The sequence below is a fragment of the Pimephales promelas genome, chromosome 12 (assembly GCF_988280905.1).
Source record: "Pimephales promelas chromosome 12, fPimPro1.hap1.1, whole genome shotgun sequence".
Taxonomy (NCBI): domain Eukaryota; kingdom Metazoa; phylum Chordata; class Actinopteri; order Cypriniformes; family Leuciscidae; genus Pimephales; species Pimephales promelas.
Window position 1 is genome coordinate 20,081,355 of NC_142780.1, and position 21,906 is coordinate 20,103,260.

General features: G+C 38.2%; 1 protein-coding gene across 2 annotated transcripts; it reads left to right on the forward strand.

Moving 5' to 3' along the window:
• The first annotated feature begins 3,125 nt into the window (after positions 1-3,125).
• adar (adenosine deaminase RNA specific) lies at positions 3,126-21,157 on the forward strand. 2 transcript variants are annotated; one of them, XM_039679386.2, is made up of 15 exons: positions 3,126-3,268; positions 7,227-9,379; positions 9,647-9,851; positions 12,602-12,750; positions 13,881-14,016; positions 14,129-14,367; positions 14,524-14,677; positions 15,436-15,607; positions 15,694-15,787; positions 16,467-16,586; positions 16,675-16,805; positions 19,643-19,825; positions 20,045-20,157; positions 20,247-20,374; positions 20,517-21,157. In XM_039679386.2, the coding sequence occupies exons 2-15, from the start codon at positions 7,350-7,352 to the stop codon at positions 20,866-20,868; spliced, it is 4,206 nt and encodes a 1,401-aa protein (XP_039535320.2). In that variant the 5' UTR covers positions 3,126-3,268; positions 7,227-7,349; the 3' UTR covers positions 20,869-21,157. The 2 variants fall into 2 exon arrangements, with proteins under 2 accessions (XP_039535320.2, XP_039535319.2); XM_039679385.2 differs by lacking the exon at positions 3,126-3,268 and adding an exon at positions 5,524-5,662.
• Positions 21,158-21,906: the final 749 nt, after the last annotated feature.

The window sequence follows — 21,906 nt, forward strand, 5'->3', positions numbered from 1 at the left end:
TTAACTCCCCCCTCCCTCCCCTCCAAAAACATAATGATGATCATTTATAATAATGGTAAAAACAATACTTTTTTAATTTAAATACATTTTCAAAATAAGTTTTAAATGAGTGATTCTCAACTTCTTTGACTTCTCTTGCACCATTTTCAAAGGCCCCTCATATTTGCTATATTTTTACTGATAAATTTGGTATAATTATTACAACTTTTTTGAGTGTATATATATATATATATATATATATATATATATACTTGGATTTTTAGGCCTGTTTTTATTTTATTTCAATTTTAATAGACTCTATATATTTTCTCCTCATGGGCACTCTTGCTTGTCATTGACCTGAACACATGCAGCTAAACATACCTATATTGATAGCTAAATGCATGAATAAATGAATGAGTGAACAATCAAGGGCTGAAAAACTTGTGAATTATGAGTGTTGTAAATCTGCAGAGTCTGTGTGGATCTGGCACAAAAAAAAAAAAAAAAAAAAAAAAAAAACACCTGCGCAGAACAAATCATCTGTAAAAGAGCTGTGTGGGTGTTCACTCATCTCATATGTTACTTCAGTTGAACAGTATTAACAGTGTTATAAATGTGAAGCACTGAATTGGAAAGCCAGTAGTGTTTATCTTGAATATTGGGCTGTTTGTTTTATGAGCTTTAGGTTGTCATGCCTTCATTCAGCAGTAGGTGGCTCTGACCGCACAGGAAGCCATCTACATCAAACTGTGTGAGTGTGTGACCATTTAATTTTTTTCCCCCTTCCACTCCCGCTCCAATTTTACTTATTGTAGCGCAGGCGCATACAAATCTGTCGGACCAGACCAGTCAGGACATGTTTTGCAGTTTTTAAATAACATATGTGTGTTAAAAGACTGCATTGTTCCTTTAAAAGTTTCATCACATTCATTGACTTAAAAGAAATATTCCTGGTTCAATACAAATTCATATTTATCGGCACAATGTTGATTACAAGAAAAGTAGTTTCAATTAAAAATCTGGGTTACAGTAAAGCACTTATAATGGAAACTAATGGGGCCAATCTGGAAAAGATAAATACTGACATTTAAAACAGTCACAATGCATAATGTGTATTAACACGTGTGTTGTGTGTGTTTCTCAGATTGTTTGTTTTCTGTAAAATGTTATATCCAACTTGAAGACTTTACAGTTAAAATAATACACAAGTTTTACAAGAAGAATTTATGTTTTAGCTTCATATTTCTGCTTTTAAATCCTCTAAATATTGGCTCCACCATATCCTTGATTGTATTTTTTTTTTATTTGATTAACCTTTTTACTAAAGAGGTGAATGAATTGGCTAGTATTCAACCAGGAATATTCATTTAATAGACAAATTGAATACGCAACGACTTTGATCAGAACCATTTATGTTGTGTTGGATTACTGTCTTGTATAACAGTTATGCTGGTTATCATGGGATTTCACAGATTCACGCAAAGCCTCTGTGCAAGCATACGGAACAAATGTCTCTTCTTTCTTGTCAGAAAGGCTTGTCATAGATTTAAGATGAGACTTTTAACGTTGTCTCTCCCCTCTCTCATTCTTTACTCTTTCATTCTCTCCGTTTGTTTGCTCTGGTTGTTTTTCTCTATTGGTGAAAACTTTTATTTATTTGAATATGGAATTCAAACTCAAATATCTCTGTACAGTATTTTCAGCGTTGTGAGTTTTGGGTAACCTTTTCAAAAAAATCAGGCACAAAGTGACTAGTATGAACCTAAAGAAGCAATGTAGGACACACAGCAAATAAAACAAAACAAACTATACAGTACCTGGAGGTTTTGAAATCGATATCTCAAGTTGATATGAATTAATGTAAAGGCAAAATGTTTGTTCATAGCATTATAATAAAATGTAACATATTCTTTTAAATAAATTGATTTATTGACCCAAAGCTTCTGTCTGTGTGACCTTTTGGTGACCTCTCAGTGAGAACCAGTGACGGATACACTGAAAAGTGTATCTTATACACATCAAAAAGATGTGGGCAGAGGTGCCAACGCAGGAATAATTTAGCAGCTGTATAAATTGTGAATGGGATTAGTAACAGTAGTGTTGCTCTCTGTGGGTCATGTCACTGACCTTCACCCCAGTGATTTTATCAGGCATTTAACAATTAAAGAACAAATGGGACCTGAAACACAAGACGGCTTGTGTCACTTCAGCAGCAGCGTGAGCGTCAGGCCTAGTACAAGTTTCTACTGCCTTTGCCAGTTGAGGAAGTTCAACCTGCCACTAACGCTGCTGATATGGGTCTATTAAGTTGTCACAGAGTCTGTCATGTACACCTTTAGAACTGCCTGGTTAGGTTTGCTCACCAAATCAGACAAAACAAGGCTGCAGCCGACAGTCTGGACATATCGCTACCTCCAGAGCAGGTTATCTTTTAATCTTTTAGATGCCATGAACTGCCAAATAGGCTATGACTCCTGCAATCCCTAGTGATCCTCATATTTAAAGGCAGCTACATATTTTCATGTAAAAGACCCAATTAACCTAAAAATATAGGCCTATTTTAAATGTGTAAAATATTATTTAAAAAAAATTTTTTTTTTTCTTTTCAGATCAATTTTTATTTATTTTTTTATTAAAATGTACCCTATTTGTACCCTAAATTAATGTACTGTTTTTATTTTAAATTTAATAAAACGTTTTATTTATTGAGTAATTTAATGTAATTGATTAATATATTATGTTTTTTATTTTATATTATATGTTTAAGTAGGCTATTGGTTTAATCATTTTTTAAATTATTATTATTATTAATTATTATTATTTATTTTTTTTACACTGCATTTCTCTAAACTTCTCCACGGACCCCCTAGTTACTCCCAAGGCCCCCCCACCCCCCCACCCCTTCTTCGGATTGAGGAAAATCCGTGGGAAAATCAGGCAACTGAATATTATTCTTTATATTATGATATCATATTACATTTTTTCATACTGATCGACATGTGAATAGTGAATAGCTATAAACCACACCGAGCATTATTTACTAAAACAATTTCAAGTCCTGCATTACACAAATCGCTGTTTCATTTATATAAATGAATAAACAATCGTGCTTTCAGGATCACATTGCGGTTTCTTGCGAAGCCCTACGTCATCAGAGAGCGTCAAAAACACCGTCGCAGCTACGCGCCACATTTCATTGTCATTCACCAGCGCTGTGTTTTCAATCTGCATGTGGCCTGACTTGCAGGGACGTTGCAGGATTGTTTACGTCGTCTGCAGTGCGCATGTAAGTATATTTACTCCATGTAACCTACATAGCTTTATGTAACTTACTACATCAACGCGTTTTCGGAACGGAGTGGGAAGTGGATTTTCCTGGAGTGAGAGAAATGCTTCAAAGCTTCTCCGATCGCGGATTGGCGTTGGCTGTCGAAAGAATAGTCAATATGCCGTGTCCATTGATTCTTTTTACCCTAGTTACCTTTAATTGAATGTTGTTGCATGTTTGCAGTTGAATAGATGATTAGCAAATGGAATATAGCTCGTTGTATTTGCTTACTTGCCCATAAAGCGATGTTTTCATCTAAACTGAGCAACCTCCGATGTCCTTGTAACGTTACCTAGTTTTCGGTTTTCATAAATTAAAGGGATTGTTGATACTGGACCAAGAAGATATTTGGGGATTAGTTTAGAAAACATGTTTTTTTTTTTTTTTTTTTTGTAAGAACAAAAATAAAACCATGATATTACTATAACGCAAAGACATTGTACCACATTTCTTTTTCGTACGGAACTCTCTCTATTAGAGAGGCCAAGTCCCTCCCCTTCCGGTCGACCATATGGCAGTCAATGGCGAAAGACAACAAATCTTTTTGATCTCGTTTGAATTGTGCTCTGAATTACATATTATGTTTGTCAATTTAAAAGATGCATTTTAAAGTCAAGAAAGTCGCAGTTTGATGAACAACGGTTGTGGTTTAAGACCAAATAGCCTACTACAAGCCCCAGTTAGTCAACGTTACTCCGTCATGCCTGAGTGTTTTGTATCAGACTGCACACATACAAGCAACGGATCTTGCTCGTTGTTTCGCTTCCCGGAGATGTAGGTTATTTAGCGATTTTCACTTAAAACTAAATGTTACTCTTCTGTATTATGAAAAACTGTGAATTTCTTGACTTTCAAAGTCAAGAAATATAACTTATATAGCCTATATATGTATATATATATATATATATATATATATATATATATATATATATATATATATATATATATATATTTTTTTTTTCTTCCGAAATAAGGTCCCATGAGACGGAAGCGAAGGAGAGACCGTGGTTATCTTAATATCTCCGTGGTTACTTATTAAATACTATTTTAAAAACTCGAGCTATTCACATTTTAATAGGTATTCTGGTCAAAAACAAAAAAGTAAGTACCATAATGATTATTTATACAATCACTTCACACTGTTACGGCCACACTACGGCTGTATGAAAACATTTAACGTTAAATTAAAAAGTACGTTATTCGTTTCACAATTTACCTCACAATAAATGTAGTGACGCAAAATAATAATTGTAAAGATGGCAGTCATATTAATAATATATTAGCATGAATTTTAAAGAATACTCGTAGGCTATACGTTATACATCAACTATTGAATATGGTGAAGCAGTTGCTGTCTATGTAGCCTAAAGCCCTGAGCTAGTTACATAGTGATAACTTTGCGTGACTGTGTGTATTGGATAAACTCTGTTATTAAGCGCCTCCTGGAGACATTTGTACATGACCAATATTTTTCCAGGCCTTTTCTTTTAGAGAAGTGAAGTCGAGGCACGCTCATCCTCAGAACCGTTTTACACTTAGCACGAGCTCCTGAAGATGTTAAGCCACCTCAGGCTTTAGCAGGAGGTTATAAACTGCAGTGCAGTTTCATGTCGGTCACCGCACTGTAACCTCATGTATTATGCATCTGGGAGGGTCGCAGGTGGAGGTTTGCTTTCCGTCTGCTGGCTGGTGAAATCTGAAACGAAACCAATAGTTCAACGCCTATGATAAAATGAGTAGTGCAGTGCAGTATTAATCTGTCGCGCTGTTAACTGATATGCAGTAATATGAATACAGTCGTCCCCGCACGAGTTGTTTCACAGTTTATTAAAACCGTGGAACGATTTCTTGGTATTTGTGTTTTCAGATACGTTTTACTCCATTAAGATTTTGTCATTACCAAATGGTGTAATTACAGTTTATGAAACTGTAAAATAGGCCTATGAAACTTTCAAAAGCTCCTGACTAATGGCGCCGCCTGCTGTCACTTTAGCGAAATGCGGGTTGCGAGCTTGGAGGAGAATAGAAAACGAAACTTAAAGTGGTCTGTAATTAGTTCGCAACATTCAGCGTTTACGATTGGTTTCTATTTTCTTTTATTGCTTATATAGTTTTTCCAACACGCGTTACAAAAGTGTATACAAGTTTCAGGATCATCTCGTGTTGTGGAGTTTGTGGATCTAAACCATTTGCAGAGGCCACCAGGGAAAACCTAGGAGTATTGCTGGAGTTTAATCCGTCTATTTCATTTTCGTTTTGCACGCGGAACAGTGTTTAGTCAGTGCACGAGTCTGGGCCTTACCTAGTTTATCTGTCAAGTTCATCTGTCTTTTACCTTTAGTTGTTTTTGTGGTATGTATATCATTATTCGTGTTCGTCTGAATGGGGTTTTACTTGTGTAGGTAAACACTCTTTTTGTCAAAGTGACTGAACCATTACTGTAGATAGAATCTGTGCTAAAACTAGGAGTCAGTAATTAATTTTAAAGAAGGCTTTAGATACATAGTATTGTAGCAAACACCCTATTATTTTTATCCTTAGAGGGCCCCACTTACGCTTTTTGGTGATAGAATAGCCTATTCTAAATTTGTATATGGTTCCCATCTCTCCATGGTCATAGATAGAACACCCAGCTAGAACTATCAGGGAATTTTAAAATTGAACAGAAACATAATACAGATATTTCCAAAGTCATGGGAATGTGTAAAACTTAGGAGTCATATGCAGTTGTTTTCTTAGAAATATTGTCATTTTCCAATATTTAAATGTTTAATAACCCATCTACCTCAACTCTCAGTTTTGAAGGCATTCATTTATTTAAATGGCTAATTGGCTAAACTTTCTGCTCTCACAACAGGCTTTTCCTTGGTAAAAAAAAAGGAAATTACCTTGGAGTGCCGTGTTAGTACCGTGGGTATTTGAATACCATCTCTATACTGTGCTACCTCAGTGTATTTTGAAAGGAGTGTAAATATCACTTAATATCACTTGCCACTTAAATATCAGATTTGTATTAGGGATATCAAAGTGTCAAGTGTGACTGTCTCTTCAGAATGCTCATGGAGGAGCACACGGAAAGAGATTGAGCAGCAGAATAACTTTCCTTCTTGCTTAAGCTTAATTAGGAAGTGTGCTGCCACTATTATATCTGAAGTAAAATGTGGAGCTGCATCAAAGTGCTGAATTATTTCTCGTCTATGCTAGGGTTTGATTGGAGGATATGAGGTATGTGGGTTTTTAATAATAATTTTCATTGTACACTGGAATGTAACAAAAAGTAACATGCAAAAATTAAGTGGTTAGAAAAATGTAGGCCCTACCTCCCACAATCTTTTTTTTTTACTTTGTGTATTATGTAATGTGTGATAACCTTGCTACTTTTCTGAGCTATTGTTTCCTGAATCTATTAAAAATAATGAATGATGGCTAAACTCTCTATTGACCTGCTGTACTGTGAATCTTAGTAATCAACTTATTTTAAACTCACAGCAATTCACCATACATGTACTATGCTGTAGTAGAGTACTGCATTTTGTGTAAAAAAAGTGTTTTTTTCTGTTTTCCAAAGTTTTTCCAGTCTCACAGCTTTACTCATTGTGCTTAAGCTACTACAATTTCTCGCGTTGAGAGAGAATATCCTTGAAAATGCTTTCCTCTAATACCCATGACCACTTTTCCTCACCATAAGGATTCGCAAATTACTCGCTAAGCCAGAAATAAATTGATTGTGTCACAATAAACATGAATAATTAATCTGTGAGCCTTTTACCAAGTGTTCAAATTACAGTCTGCTCTGTTGCCAAGAAATGTGCCAACAGAATTTGTGTGTCTGGACAGTGACACTGCAACATCAAAAAGCTTGCTTTCACTTTGCATTCTTTAATGGGTTTTTCTGTTTTTCTATGTCTCTCTGCAGAGGAAGCAGTGCACAGACTATCCTATTGCTATCATTGTGACATTACATCCAGAGAGCTGAGTCTCATCCTAACACGTCCACAAAGTCAAACGCTACTCCCTCCTCGCCCCCGACCCCTGCGCTATGAGCAGAGGTAGAGGAGGGTTTAACAAAGATTGCCAGCGATTCTCCCTCCCTCCCCAACAGGGAAAACTTCAGTTTCATTCTCACACGACCACTGGACACCAACGGGGCCCTTGTGTCCCAAGCCCCGGCTCTGTATCTGGCAACTATCTGCACCCTTCTCTTAACTCCTCTTACCCGGGTGCTCCTGGCGTGCTTCCACGTGGTCATCCTTTTCCCCCTAGTCCTTCTGATTCACCCCTGTGGGCATCCTCCCACCACAGCAATGATCAGATCTCCGACCCAAATAGTGTAAGTTTCCGACAATACCAGGTGCAGTTCCTCAGGGGGCAAAGTGCACAGGCTCCACAGTTCAAAGCACCCCAGCAACAAGGGTCCCAAACCCCTAGCCAAGGGGAAAAGGTATCAACTGGGCCTCTCCACTACCAGACAGGTTATCGAGACTTCAAAACAAGCGGTAACAGTTTCGGAAGAAGAGACTGCTACACGAGGGGCAGAGGAAACTGGCAAAGGGAGCCTAACTTTAACCCCAAGAAAAAGTCGGGGTGGAATCACCCTCATCAGAAGGGACAGTATTATCCAAATCAACAGACTAAGCATTACTGGAATGCACAGGCAGATGATGTGTCCTCTAGCCTTCATAGTCTGAGTTTAAGTGACCGAATAACAAGGGTAGACAACTCTGACATTTTGTCCTGTAGTAGTATTTCCAGCAAGGTTTTCAGTTCTTCTGGCTCGGTCAGAGAGTCTCTGTATTTGACCCCAGAGATCCAGCAACAGGTCTTTGCTTTCTTGACATCACTCGGGCCAGACGAGACCATTCAGGCAAGAGCCTTGGGCAAAAAGCTTGGTCTTCCCAAAAAGATTGTTAATAAGGCTTTATATGCCCTCTTAAAGACAAACCAAGCAGTGAAGCAAGGTGAGGTCCCTCCTCTGTGGAGACTCTGCAAGGAAGAGGACAGTGAGCCAATCAAAGGAAGAGACCTATCGCAGTCTTCAAAGGATTTGGTGAAAGAGCCAGGTCAGAGTTCATCCATAAAACAAGAGGCTACAGAGCATCTCACCAACACCAGTGCTCCCTCTGCATCACAGATCCTCGTAGAGGCTGACGGCAATATCAGTGACCAGTCGGAGGACTCTGAAGGTGACGTTACCTGTGAAACGTTGATTCCTGTCCAGGATCAACAGACTCTTTTACCTGCAGTACAGTTGGTAACCGTGTCAACAATGGCTGACTCTAAAGATGGCAAAGAGAAGATCCTACAGTACCTCTATGAAGTGGGTTCGGGTAATTCGCTTGTGATCTCCAAGAACCTCGGGCTGCGCAGTGCCAAGCAGGTTAATCCCACACTCTATGCCATGGAGAAACAAGGTGATGTAAGGCGCAACACCGAAGTAACTCCACCTACATGGTCACTTAGTGCACACCGGCAGGAGAAGATGGACCGCCAACGAAAAGCTGCGGCGACTGAAAAACGGGATGTTAACAGTGCCGAGATGTTTAACTTGGCAGCTGAAGGGATTGTAGATGTAGCTGCGGTCAAGTTGGAACCAGATGATGAATATGATTTTTCAGGTGATATTGGAGCAGTGCCGATGGATGGGGGTAAAAATCCATTGGTGGAGATGTTGGACAACAATAACATTTTTGGTAACTCAGAGCTTGACATACCTGGCCTTGAGCCAACACCCCCAAATCCCAGTGATCATTCCTCCTCCAACTTCAGCTCCTTCCAACCTCCTCCCCATCAGTTCTCATACTATCAGGATACGGCCAGTAATGGGGGAGAACGTTCACAGTGGGCATCTGATGATATTCCAGAATTCCTGAACACGATCCGCTCTGAGGTCGCTGTTTCATTGGCTGCTCCCCCTCCCCAAGCTCAAAGCCTGGAGTCAAGCAGATTCCAGAAACTCAAGGAGGCCCGCAGTAAGAACCCAGTTAGCGGGCTGATGGAGTTTGCTCAGCATCTTGGACACACTTGTGAATTCCTACTTCTGGAGCAGTCTGGACCCTCACATGATCCCCGGTCAGTAGATGAAAAGTTTGTTTATGGTTGCAATGCATGTCAGCATTTGTTTGCCTGTGTTAAGACCTGTTTTTGTAATCACACAGCTGTGATTAATTTAAGAATTTGTGAAACAGCCCATATATTCTTGGAGAAGTTATAAAGTAATTTTCTCTTGTTAGTGAATTTTTAGTTTAATGAGATTGCATGATTAAGAATTAGTAGAAACAAACTGTTTATATTTAAATAAAGTTTATAGCTTGAGATTTTTTTTTTTTTTGTCTCCAGGTTTCGGATGCAGGTCATGTTAGATGGTCGCAGGTTTCCACCAGCTGAGGGTTCAAACAAAAAAGTGGCCAAAAAAGATGCTGCAGCCGTAACCCTGAAGATTCTTTGGAAGGAGATGAAGGGAACAGGTGGAGATGGAGATGAAGAGGAAGAATCGAGCATGGAGGGAGCTGAGCCAACCACTGACCTGTCAGATGAAATGCTAGTATGTTTGTTTTCAAAGTTGCAAGAAAACTGATCATTTAATCTTCTACAGATAATATCTTTGTCCTATTTTACCTTTAATTTAAATGTGCATTTTATAAAATATGTATTTTGTATATTACCTACAATATAAAAATATTAAATTTAAAAATATTACATTGATTTAGGATTATTATATTGAAAGGATTAGTTCACCTCAGAATAAAAAATTCCTGATAATTTACTCACCCCCATGTCATCCAAGATATTAATGTCCTTCTTTCTTCAGTCGAAAGGAAATTAAGGATTTTGAGGAAAACATTCCAGGATTTGTTTTTCCGTAAAGTGGACTTCAACAGATTGAAGGTCCAAATCGCAGTTTCAATTCAGCATCAAAGGGCTCTACACGATCCCAGCCGAGGAATAGGGAATAATTTTGTTTATCGAGCAAAAAATTACCGACCTAGTGTTTACAAAGTGAACGTGCAAAGACATTTACTGCCTGAACTTTACAGCGATTACGTAATACATGAAGTCATGGACATCCAACACGAGCATTTATGGTTAGAAAGTATATAATTGTTTTTTTTTTGTTTTTTTTTTTAAAAATGATGGATAGTTTTGCTTGATAAGACCCTTATTCAAATTTATTTGTATAGCGCTTTTCACAATACATAGTTTCAAAGCTGCTTTACAGGAAGTGCATTTCAGAAATGTACATGGAAAAATACATTTGGTTAATCATGTAATAATTTAGGGCATAACATATCGCCGGCGTTGAGTCGTCTCTTCACAGGCATCGAGTCGTCTCTTCACAGGCATTTAGTCGTCTCTTTGGAGGTGTTGGGGCATCTGAACTCTCCGTGAGAGGTTGGATACAAACTGGAGCTGACAAAAGCCATTTTCCTCGGAGAAGCAAATGGGAAATAATTAGTATAGCTACTGTTCATAATATTAAAGCATTCGATCTGATTCAACAGATGAATAAAAGGTAAGCATTATTTGAATGCTTGGCTAAAGAGATGTTTTTAATCTACTTTTAAAATGGGACAGCGAGTCAGAACAATATCAGGAAGGCTATTCCAGAGTTTTGGAGCTAAATGCGAGAACGCCCTCCCTCCTTTGGTGGATTTAGATATCCTAGGAATGACCAGAAGCCTCGAATTTAGTGATCTTAAAGAACGCGATGGACTGTAGGGCGATAGAAGGTCCATTAAATACACAGGAGCTAAAGCTAACCATTTAGGGCTTTATAGGTCAGTAGTAATACTTTGTAATTGATACAGAACTTAATAGGTAACCAATGTAGAGATGATAAATTGGTGTTGTATGATCATTTTTACTTGACCTAGTAAGAACTCTTGCAGCTGCATTTTGCACTAACTGTAGCTTGTTTATTGAGGATGCTGGACAACCGGCTAATAAAGCATTACAGTAAAGTCTCGAGATCATGAATGCATGAACTAACTTTTCTGCATCAGAAACAGATAGCATGTTATGTAGCTTTGCAATATTTCTAAGGTGGAAAAAGGCTGTTCTTGTAACATATGAAATATGATTTTCGAAAGACAAGTTGCAGTCTAGTATAACACCTAGGTCTTTTACTGTAGTGGATAAAGTAACAAGACATCCTTCTATATTGAATTTGTATTGTAAGTAATAAGTAATACCTCCGTTTTATCTGAATTTAATAACAGGAAACGTCATCCAGCATTTTATATCTTTTAGACTCTCTGTCAATTTAGATGAGTTAATGTTCTCATCTGGTCGTGATGAAATATATAGTTGAGTGTCATCAGCATAACGGTGGAAATTAATTCCATGTTTTCTTATAATATTACCTAGTGGCAGCATATATATTGAGAATAGCAGAGGGCCTAACACCGATCCTTGCGGCACTCCACAGTCTACTGACGTTATCTTCGATTTTTCCACGTTTAAACAGACAAAATGATAGCGGTCTGATAAGTATGATCTAAACCGGCTTAATCAAGTAGAAGCGCCAAGATCAAGTAGAACTAGTATTGAGATAAAGCCTTGGTCAGAAGCTAAAAGTAAATCATTTGTAATTTTAACTAGCACAGTTTCTGTGCTATGATGCGGTCTGACTCTGAATCCTGACTGACTGAATTTTTCATAGATATCATTTTCCTGCAAGAAAGAGCGCAATTGAGCGGACACAACTTTTTCTAGTATTTTAGACATAAATGGAACATTTGAAATGCGTCTGTTGTTTGCTAGGTTATTTGGATCGGTTTCTTTTTATTACTGCCAGCTTGAATATTTTTGGAACATGACCTAAGAATAAAGATGAGTTAATAATATTGAGAAGAGGCTCTTCCACTATAGGTAACACTTCTTTCATTAGTTTAGTGGGATCTAATAAACATGTTGTTGGTTTAGATGCAATGATAAGGTTATTTAGCTCTTCCTGTCCTAGAATTAAAAAGCGGTAAAGCGGTATTCCTATCATTCCTCGGCTGGGATCGTGTAGAGCCTTTTGAAGCTAAATTGAAACTGCGATTTGGACCTTCGACCTGTCGACAAACGTTGAAGTCCACTTCACTAAATGGAGAAAAATCCAGGAATATTTTCCTCAAATTTATTTTTGACTGTAGAAAGAAAGCCATGAATATTTTGGATGACGTGGAGGTGAGTAAATTATCAGGAAATTTCAACTGTGAAGTGAGCTAATCCTTTAATTTAAAATAAAAATTGATTAATTTGTTTATTTATTCATCCTCTATCGTTCTGTTCATATCATTTCTAAAGGGTGACACCGATACTCCGCCCCAGGCTCTTTCTCGGTCTCTACCTGGAGGAAAGAATCCCGTTTCTGTCCTGATGGAGCACAGTCAGCGCAGTGGGAATGCCATCCAGTTTATCAAGACAGGACAGGAAGGGCCACCCCATGATCCACGGTAAAATGCATCCCACAGTAAAGAACTTTAGGTTACATCCCTTTAATCCTGCTACAGAAAGCCACATGCTTTTTATCGCATGGTATTGTGTCTCTATTTGCCAGGCTCTTCTGTCCCTGTGCTCTCCTCACATTCTCCACACCTCCAAGCACATTCTGTACTATCTCTTCTCTTCATTCTCGTTCTTCCTTTTAAAGTCCTCGACACTCTTTCCCCATTTAATTTTGTTCCCTCTATAGAACCTACTGAGCTTTTATGTTGTCTTTTTGGTAGCGCTATTCTTATCTCTTTATCTGTTCCTCTTTTGTGTAAAAGAAACAATCAACTTATTAACTTAACAATGAACTTATTAACAATGAACTTATTAAATGAGAAATCTTAGTATTGTTAGGTTCAGAACAGCCTCCACAAACATGCATGTATAGTTCTGTCATGTGCCAGTGGATATTCATGGCCTTTAGAAAGAGAGCGATTCTGATTACTGGCCTTGATGCAAATGTAGCACTGCCTGCCAAACTTGCCTTACTGATTGGCTCTAGTTGGCAAAAACAGGAATTGACAGCATGCTTGTATGCATAAATTGCATATTTTTGTTTCTGTGTCATTCTCAGTTTCAGTGTGCTTTATCGGTGTAACAAAGTACATCTGAATAGCTGATGAAGGTAGAGGTAGTTGGTTGTAGTTGTGTCGTAAGGTTTGTTTTTTAAAGAAGTCTTTTGCTCATGCTCAGCTCACCCAGGCTGCTTAATGAACCTATGAACCTATATTTCAAAATTATTTCAATTGAAAACAACTGTTTTCTATTTTAATATATTTTCAAATTAATTTATTCATGTGATGGCAAAGCTGAATTTTCAGCATCATTACTCCAGTCTTCAGTGTCACATCATCATTTTAAAATTAGTCTTAGGTGCTCAAGAAGGATGTTTTATCAATGGTGTAAAATGTTGTTACTTAATATTTTTTGTGGAAACCAAACTTTTTTTCCAAGCATTTATTTGAATCAGAGCTCAATGGAATAAAACTGCCTTAATAGATTTGAAAATATAGGCCAATGTCCATTGTGACTGATTTGTCATTTTTCACTCCTTTCTCCCACCATCTTTGCTTTTTCTTACTTCCTCTGTCAGGTTTATGTTCCGTGTTAAGGTTGGGGAACGTTTCTTCCAAGAAGCCTCAGCGCCCAGTAAGAAAGCAGCGAAACAGCTGGCAGCGGAGGAGGCCGTGAAGGAGCTAATGAGAGATGGACTACTACATCTTAACAAGGTGAAGAGAGATTTGGCAACAGTACAAGAAGAAAAAGAGCACTTTGAAAGATGGGAGGGGAAAAAAGAGAATTGTATATGCTGATAAACTGAACTCAATCTTTCTCTTCCAGCCTCCCGGTAATTTCGTGGCTCTGGCTGACAATGAGGCTCAACCAGCGATTCCTGCGTGCCCCTCGCTACCCCCCCTGACGGCATCTGAGCTCCAGGCGGCACATGAAGCAGGTGTGGGTGACCTCATCAACCACCTGAACAACAACGCAGTGTCCGGCCTCCTCGAGTATGCCCGTGCTCGAGGCTTCGCAGCTGAAATCCGCCTTGTGGGCCAGTCCGGACTCTCACACGAGCCCAAGTACTCTTGCACTCTTACTTTGTCACATTTTATTGATCTATATGTGCTTATTACAGAAGCAGCAGGATTTTCATCTCGGTGTCTGACTCTGCACTGCTCTGGCACACAATAAAAAAAGTTCATATCACATTTTATTTCATCTCTCTTTTCTTAAAGGTTTACTTACCAGGCTAAATTGGGAGGGCGGTGGTTTCCTGCAGTGTGTGCTAGTAATAAGAAGCAGGGGAAGCAGGAGGCAGCAGACGCTGCTCTTCGAGTGCTCATCGGAGAAGCAGAGAAAGCAGCACGTACTGGAGAGCTCACGCCAGAGGTACTAAGCACGCAGACACTTTAATAAAAGTTCATAATAAAATAAGCAGTAGCTTTTAACTATGCAACAAAGTTACCATTAAATATGGAGGGGTCAATATATTTGAAAGCAGTACAAAATGAACAAAAAAAATGGTAATGGGTCTGATTATAACTATTTTGTGCACAACATTTACATGAGATAAGGGCTGGGGAATTTCCAGTAAGAGTTAAACCTGTATACTTTATTTACATGCTTTGTTTCAGGGTGTCTCCACCTCTATGTAACCCTTGTAAGATTTTTGGACGAAGCAGACTTCAGCAATGCAACAGCAATAAAGAACCCTTTTTAAAAAGATACACCCTAGTCTCCTGGTCTGCGCTTTGGAGTTTTCAAACATTTTAATGTTTGACAAATGCTGTTCTTTTGATATATTTATTCTATAGACCATTTTGCAGTTGTTTAACACTACATAAAAGCTGGGATAAAATACAACCAACAGAACATATAAAACTGAATCAAAAAGTTAAACATCTTTAAGATTTGTTCTTTACATGTGAAATAAAGAAACAGGAAGTGTTTCTGGACCAGTGTTTACATCTTGCAAAATGATCTATAGGAAACAAATTTCCTAGATTAGAGACAGTTGTACGTTATTTCCCTGTACAACTGTCATTATTCAGAAGTATTTGACCAGTCAATTCTGCTCTTGACCTATCAAAATCTTAAAATGAGATATGTAATGAAATAGTTACTAAAATTGTTTTTGTATTTTTCAGTTGCCAGTATCAGGGAGTACGATGCATGATCAGATCGCCATGCTAAGCCATCAGCGCTTTAATGCACTCACAGCTCGCATCCAGCACAGCCTTCTGGGTAGGAAGATTCTTGCCACCATTGTTATGAGAAACGGATCAGATACACTTGGAACAGTTGTCAGCCTTGGGACAGGTACATAGACTTAAACACAGACAGAGCCAACATGATGTATGCAATCTAATTAGAGATATGCCATAATTGTTGTCTTACGCATGTAGGAAACCGCTGTGTTAAGGGAGAGGAGCTTAGTCTTCGAGGGGACACCGTTAATGACTGCCACGCAGAAATCATCTCCAGGAGAGGCTTTATCCGGTATCAGCTTGCAGCAGAACTTTCTCTCTCCCTCACTCTCAATCCCATGATTCAGTTTTCCTCTCATTCTACAGCTTTTTCCTTCTCATTCTTCAAGATGGAGTCTTATTTCATAGCAGCTCATAAATAATATTGACTAATATATTCAGTGTACTATATATATATATATATGAAGAGTTCAGATGCAAAAGCCTCTAAGTGCCATTTGAAATTTTCTTCTTTAATGATGATTTTTATCAAACTTGTATATTTAAGTTCAGTAATTTCACTTAAATGGCAATGATAATTACCTATTAATTGTTATTTAAGTGAAATTACTGAACTTAAATATACAAATTTGATAAAAAATCATCATTAAAGAAGAAAATTTCAAATGGCATTTAGAGGCTTTTGCATCTGAACTCTTCATATGTAGCTGTACATTAGTACAGTTTTTAATGTATTATATGTTTTTTAATTTAATAATATTTCAGTAATAAAGGTAATGTAACTTTTATGTAACTTATTTATGTAACTTTTTTACACAGTTAACTTTTAATCTAGAATTTAAAAAAATAAGACTAATGCACAAAAAGAACCAACTTGTAACTGTTACACAAATTTGATTTTGATCAGCCCTATTGCAATAAAAAAGCAATATATTGACAAAACACCTATTTGTAAAATCTGTATGGCTCAGGTTTTTGTACGGTGAGCTGATGAAACATTGGGAAAGCCCTGGTGATGGGAGTATTTTTGAGGTGGCAGATGATGGCAAGCTGAAGATCAAATCTGACATCACCTTTCATCTCTATATTAGGTGAGACATCCACTTCCTCTCATCGAGCTGGTTTTAGAACAGAGATTTATATGGAAACATAACGCATGCCTATTTCTTTGTCTCAAAGCACTGCTCCATGTGGCGATGGTGCTCTGTTCGATAAGTCGTGCAGCGAGGCTGCTGAAGAAAATCTCTCTGGACACATGCCTCTCTTCGAGAACTTAAAACAGGGCAAGCTCAGAACCAAGGTGGAGAACGGTAAGCGACTGAAAAAGAATTGTAAATAACTGCATAAATGGGGTATAAAAAAATACACGATCTTCTGAAGGATTTGATAATTTTTTTTTTCTTTCAGTGTCAACTGTCACATGCCGTCATAGTTTGTTTGAATTTCCCGATCCTAAAGTCAGCATGAAACAGCAGTTGTGATAGTCTGTGATCTGAGTGTAATGGCATCTCGAACTAGAAAACATGTGGTCGTGACTTGATTTTGAACCTCATAATAATATTAAATGTTAAAATTAACTGATTTGTAGGCTACTTGTATTTAAATTACTCAAGGAAGTTTTTATAATAATAACCTTGTAATAAAAAACATGAATTTATTCAAACACACATTAAATATTGAAGGAACAGGCAAGTAAAAATGCAATGTAGTGCATGTGTTTAATGAAATGCTCCTCTTCAAGTAAATTCTTGTAGCTGACAGTAGAGCTGCACGATTCTGGCTAAAATGAGAATCACGATTTTTTGCTTGGAATAAAGATCACGGTTCTGAAAAGATTTACTATTTTAAAGATCTACAGACCCTGAACATTAGGTTACCAAACAAGACTAGTGTTGTCACGATACCACTTTTTCACTTCCGATACCAATGCAGCAGCTTTGGCTATTTGACGATATCGATATCAATCCGATATTTTTTCCTTGAACTAATACTAATAAAATATATGGAAGCACTTTGCTCAATTAGCAACCTAAAAACATCTCACAACAACAGTTGATTATAAAAGACTGCCACCCTTTTATTCAAATAAAACAACTTTATTCAGTTAATTTGAGAAATGATAGAGTATTTTAAGTTGTTTCCACTGTTGAAAGGAAAACGCAAGTGTTCGCCTCCGTGCCATGCATTGCGCACGCACTCCGCACAAACCCTTGCTTGCATATGCATCAAAATCTTGTGTTTACAGCCTATGGTTTATAAACTGAGGAGACGAATTGCAAAACCATTTTTTAGTACTCCGAAGGTAATGGGAGGGAGTGTGTTTAGGGGGCACGTCAGCCAGAGATGTGTGTGTGTATGAGTGAGTGAGACTTCCGCCTGCTGAACAGAGGGTCACCGAAAGAAGGATCTAAAGTGCCGGTGTTTCGGCTACAAAAACCCACCGAAACAGCCCAATTTTTTTGATCAACACACACAAACTCGTTTTTGTTCGCAAAATAGATTGCAAAACCGCCCAATCTGCAGTCGCTTAACTGATGTCGCAGCAAGGGATTTGCTAATATTCAAGGATTGTTGGATATGGTATCGGATCTTTTTTTTTTTCCCTCTCCGATCTAGAGTTCTAGGCCAGTATCGGCACGATATCAATGCTGTGTATCGGATGGAGACATCCCTGAACGAGACAGAATTAAAAAAGACATAGTATTCTTTGCTTCAGTCGAATTTAAACAAATGCGGTAAACAAAAAAAGAATGTAATATATAAATATGTAAAAAATGGCAATTTAACATTGACAAAATTCAAAGGTATTTTCCAGGCTAGATGTAATTTTATTATGTCATTTAAAAAAAAAAAATTTATCATATGTAATTTTTTTGTGCCTAAGGGAGTTTGATGGGTATGATGTTGCGTTGAATAGAGTTGCTTTTATAGACATTTGTTTCGTCTGGCCACTGGTACTTTGTGATTGAGCAGTTTTGTTTTTAACCATCTCATACTGTAGAATGTGATGACGTTTGGGGTGATTTAACAGATTGGTTGAGAAACGATGGCTAAACACTGCTTCCAATGTATGGTTTGCTGAGCATCATCATCTGGTTTGAAACCGAAAAAAGTCCTCACTTTGGTAAAAAGATCCTCTTTTCGGTACAAATGGTGCTTTTTCACTGCATGATATGATTCGGTACAGCTCACTTTGCACATGGATGCAGTGGAAAAGCATCAATGGCCCGCTCGAGGATGGTGTCGGGAAATATCGTCCCGCGGGTCGGGTCAAGCTGTAGTTCATGCTAAGGAACCAAGAGTTGTCGTCCGGTCTCTTTGGTAGAGAGAGAGGAGGAAAACAAACAGGCATGCAAATGGAAATTATCGTGGCCGGAAAAATGATCTCGAGCGTAAAACGTGAAACAAGCTCTTTTTTTGTGCGATTAATTGATTTATTGACTATCACGACAGGCCTAATTGTACCACCATTCATTTTTAATAATAAATATTTAAAATAAATAAAACAATATTCCATTAAAAAAAAGAAACGTAGTGTCCATTTTGATTTCATGGTGACTTTAATTGGCCAACTGCTGCATGCACATGCTGTGGCGTAATTCCAGGACCTCAGGTACACAACTCTAGTCCGCTAAATGTCAGATTAAATAAGACGCGCTCAGCAGTGTTTGTTGTACCATCTGGTTGCAGTTATCTTGCCAAAGAGGTTCTCTATAGCCACGTGAACATGGCCTTTTGCCAGGCAAAACAGCCATTGTCTTGTGGGACAGTAGAAAAGCAATTACGTGACATAAGCGGTTGGCAGGTAAGCGGATGTATTTCTTTTGAATTCAACTTGACAAGTCTGCACATGATGTTGGCCGTTGTGCTTGGTTAGCTGTTGTGCTGAGTCTGACCCTGACTTTTGACATGGAAGTAAAAAAACAGCCTCATGATGTATTGTGACAGACATTTTTCTGACAGTCCTGATATAAGCCATATTATGCTTACAGATAATGCTATTTGTTTAGTTAGCTAGTTTTCTAGAGCTACCGTAGACAATGCTACATTGTCTTCTCATTTGGTCCTCAACTGTACATTCAATTTACATGTCAAGATTTCTCATGTTTTCCTTTTTCTGTTCTCATTAAACCTTACCTTTTCTCAGGTGAAGGCACCATCCCAGTGGAGTCCAGTGACATTGTGCCCACCTGGGATGGCATTCAGCATGGTGAGCGCCTGAGGACCATGAGCTGCAGCGACAAGATCCTGCGCTGGAATGTGCTCGGCCTACAGGGGGCGCTTCTTAGCCACTTCATCCACCCCGTTTATTTGCGCTCAGTCACTCTTGGTAAACACTGCTGCCATGCTTTGAGTAATGAGATATTAAAATGATCATTTATTATAAATTGTATTTTAGAATGTGTCAAAGTAAGAGCTTTTTGACTTTGATGAAACTTAGAGCTTTTTGACTTTGATGTGAGTGTGTGTGTGTGTATGTGTGTGTGTATATATATATATATATATATATACACACACACACACAAATTTTATTTATTTTTTTTCTCAGGGTATCTCTACAGCCATGGCCACCTGACTCGAGCTGTATGTTGCCGATTGGCTAGAGACGGTGATGCGTTCAAAAACAGTTTACCAGCAAACTTTACTCTCAACCACCCTGAGGTACACACACAACACAATGCATTTAGTACTGTGAAACTTTTGTTTTTCCTTTGATTTCATGCATTTTTTTTCTGGATTGCTCTCTGCAGGTGGGCAGGGTGAGTGTGTATGACTCAGCACGCCACACAAACAAGACCAAAGAGTCCAGCGTTAACTGGAGTCACCCGGACGAGATCAGCGTTGAGGTACTGGATGGCACCAAGGGCAAAGTGGACAGGTGAGAGACGGACCCATCCATCATACATCACCATTGTAAAAAGGAGCTCCCACTTATCCAGCTAATTGAATATTTATCCGAAGCACTTCGAGACCTAGACACCTGCTTGCATTCATGATCTGTCTTTCTCTCTTTATGCCAGTACCAAGATGGAGGTATCACGGGTTTCCAAGTCCAATCTGTTCCGTCTCTTCCAAGCTTTGTGTCAGCGTGCAGGGCGAGCCGATCTGCTGGCACTGCCGTCATACGCCCACGCTAAGATGGCTGCCACTTCATTCCAGGACGCCAAGAGGCTGTTCTTCCTGGCACTGAACCAACATGGATATGGCTCCTGGATCGGAAAGCCCTTGGAAGAAAAAAGTTTTGAGGGAGAAGCCAGAGGCATAGAGCTAAGGGGAGGAACCGCGGACATGCGGGCTCCGGGTTGCGCAGTTGACCCCAATAGCTTTTTGAGCTCAAACAACAATTTACAGTCTGCAGCACAGGGCATTTAGGGGATAGAGAGAGATGAAGAGAGAACAAATTAAGGGATGGATGGAGTGGAAGAGTGCCTGGCAGCAAGAGAGAGAGAGTTGAGGAGGTACAGAGAGGGAGGAACAGGGTAAGCCTGTGGCTTTATATTTGAACTTTAACCATCCTGACAAAGCAGTAACGGATGCTACCATGGCAACAGAGCCATAAACCCAAGGAAAATTGGACTAGATGAGACATGAAGTAGAATCTTGGCCCTTTTCTGTCTTCTTTTTTTTGTGGAAAGTTTTAACTATAGGGGTTTTTCTTCCCTTTTGTGACCATCTCAATACTGTTACACGATTGTGTGGCTACATAGCTGAGAGATAATTCTGTTTCTCACTCTCTCTCATAGTCTTTGATTCGAGTTCTACAATTAGATATTTTTCATTAAATGGAGATTTTTCATAACAGGTTTTTTTTTGCTAGTCAGGGATATATTTACTGACATTCATATACACTGGTTATTTGTGAGTTTTGAAGTGTTAGTTCACTCAAAAATTTCAATTCTCATTTACTTGCCCTCAGTGTTCCAAACCTGTATGACTTTTATTTTCTTCAGTGAAAGACATCATAAAAGAGATGTTTTGTGTTTTTTCAAAAAAAAGAAAAAAGAAATGTATAAAGGTTTGGAATGACATAAGGGTAAATGATGACAGAATTTTCATTTTTGGGTAAACTATCATTTCAAATTGCTCATCATGTACCAACTTGTCATTTACCTACTTTTTTTTTATCCATTTAAATGCTCAGTTTGCTTTAAATCTGCACGGAATAAACTGCTTCTGTATTTACTTTAATTTTATTTTATTGTGAAGTTCCACGTACCAACAATTGACTAGACTGCTTGAAATATATACATAATGTACATACAGATACATATGCACACAGATGTATATATAAGGTCTGTTGAACGAGTTTATACATATGCGTGTGTGTTTATGTATGTGTATATATTGTATGTATATATTTTGTAATGATTCGTAACTTTGAAATCCAATTTATTTTCTATCTTTTAATTA

Coding starts and splice junctions, on each gene's coding strand:
- adar (XM_039679386.2), top strand. CDS start 7,350: ATGAGCAGAGGTAGAGGAGGGTTTAACAAAGATTGCCAGCGATTCTCC. Junction 9,852..12,601: donor ACCTGTCAGATGAAATGCTA/GTATGTTTGTTT, acceptor TCATTTCTAAAG/GGTGACACCGATACTCCGCC. Junction 15,608..15,693: donor AGTTGTCAGCCTTGGGACAG/GTACATAGACTT, acceptor TTACGCATGTAG/GAAACCGCTGTGTTAAGGGA.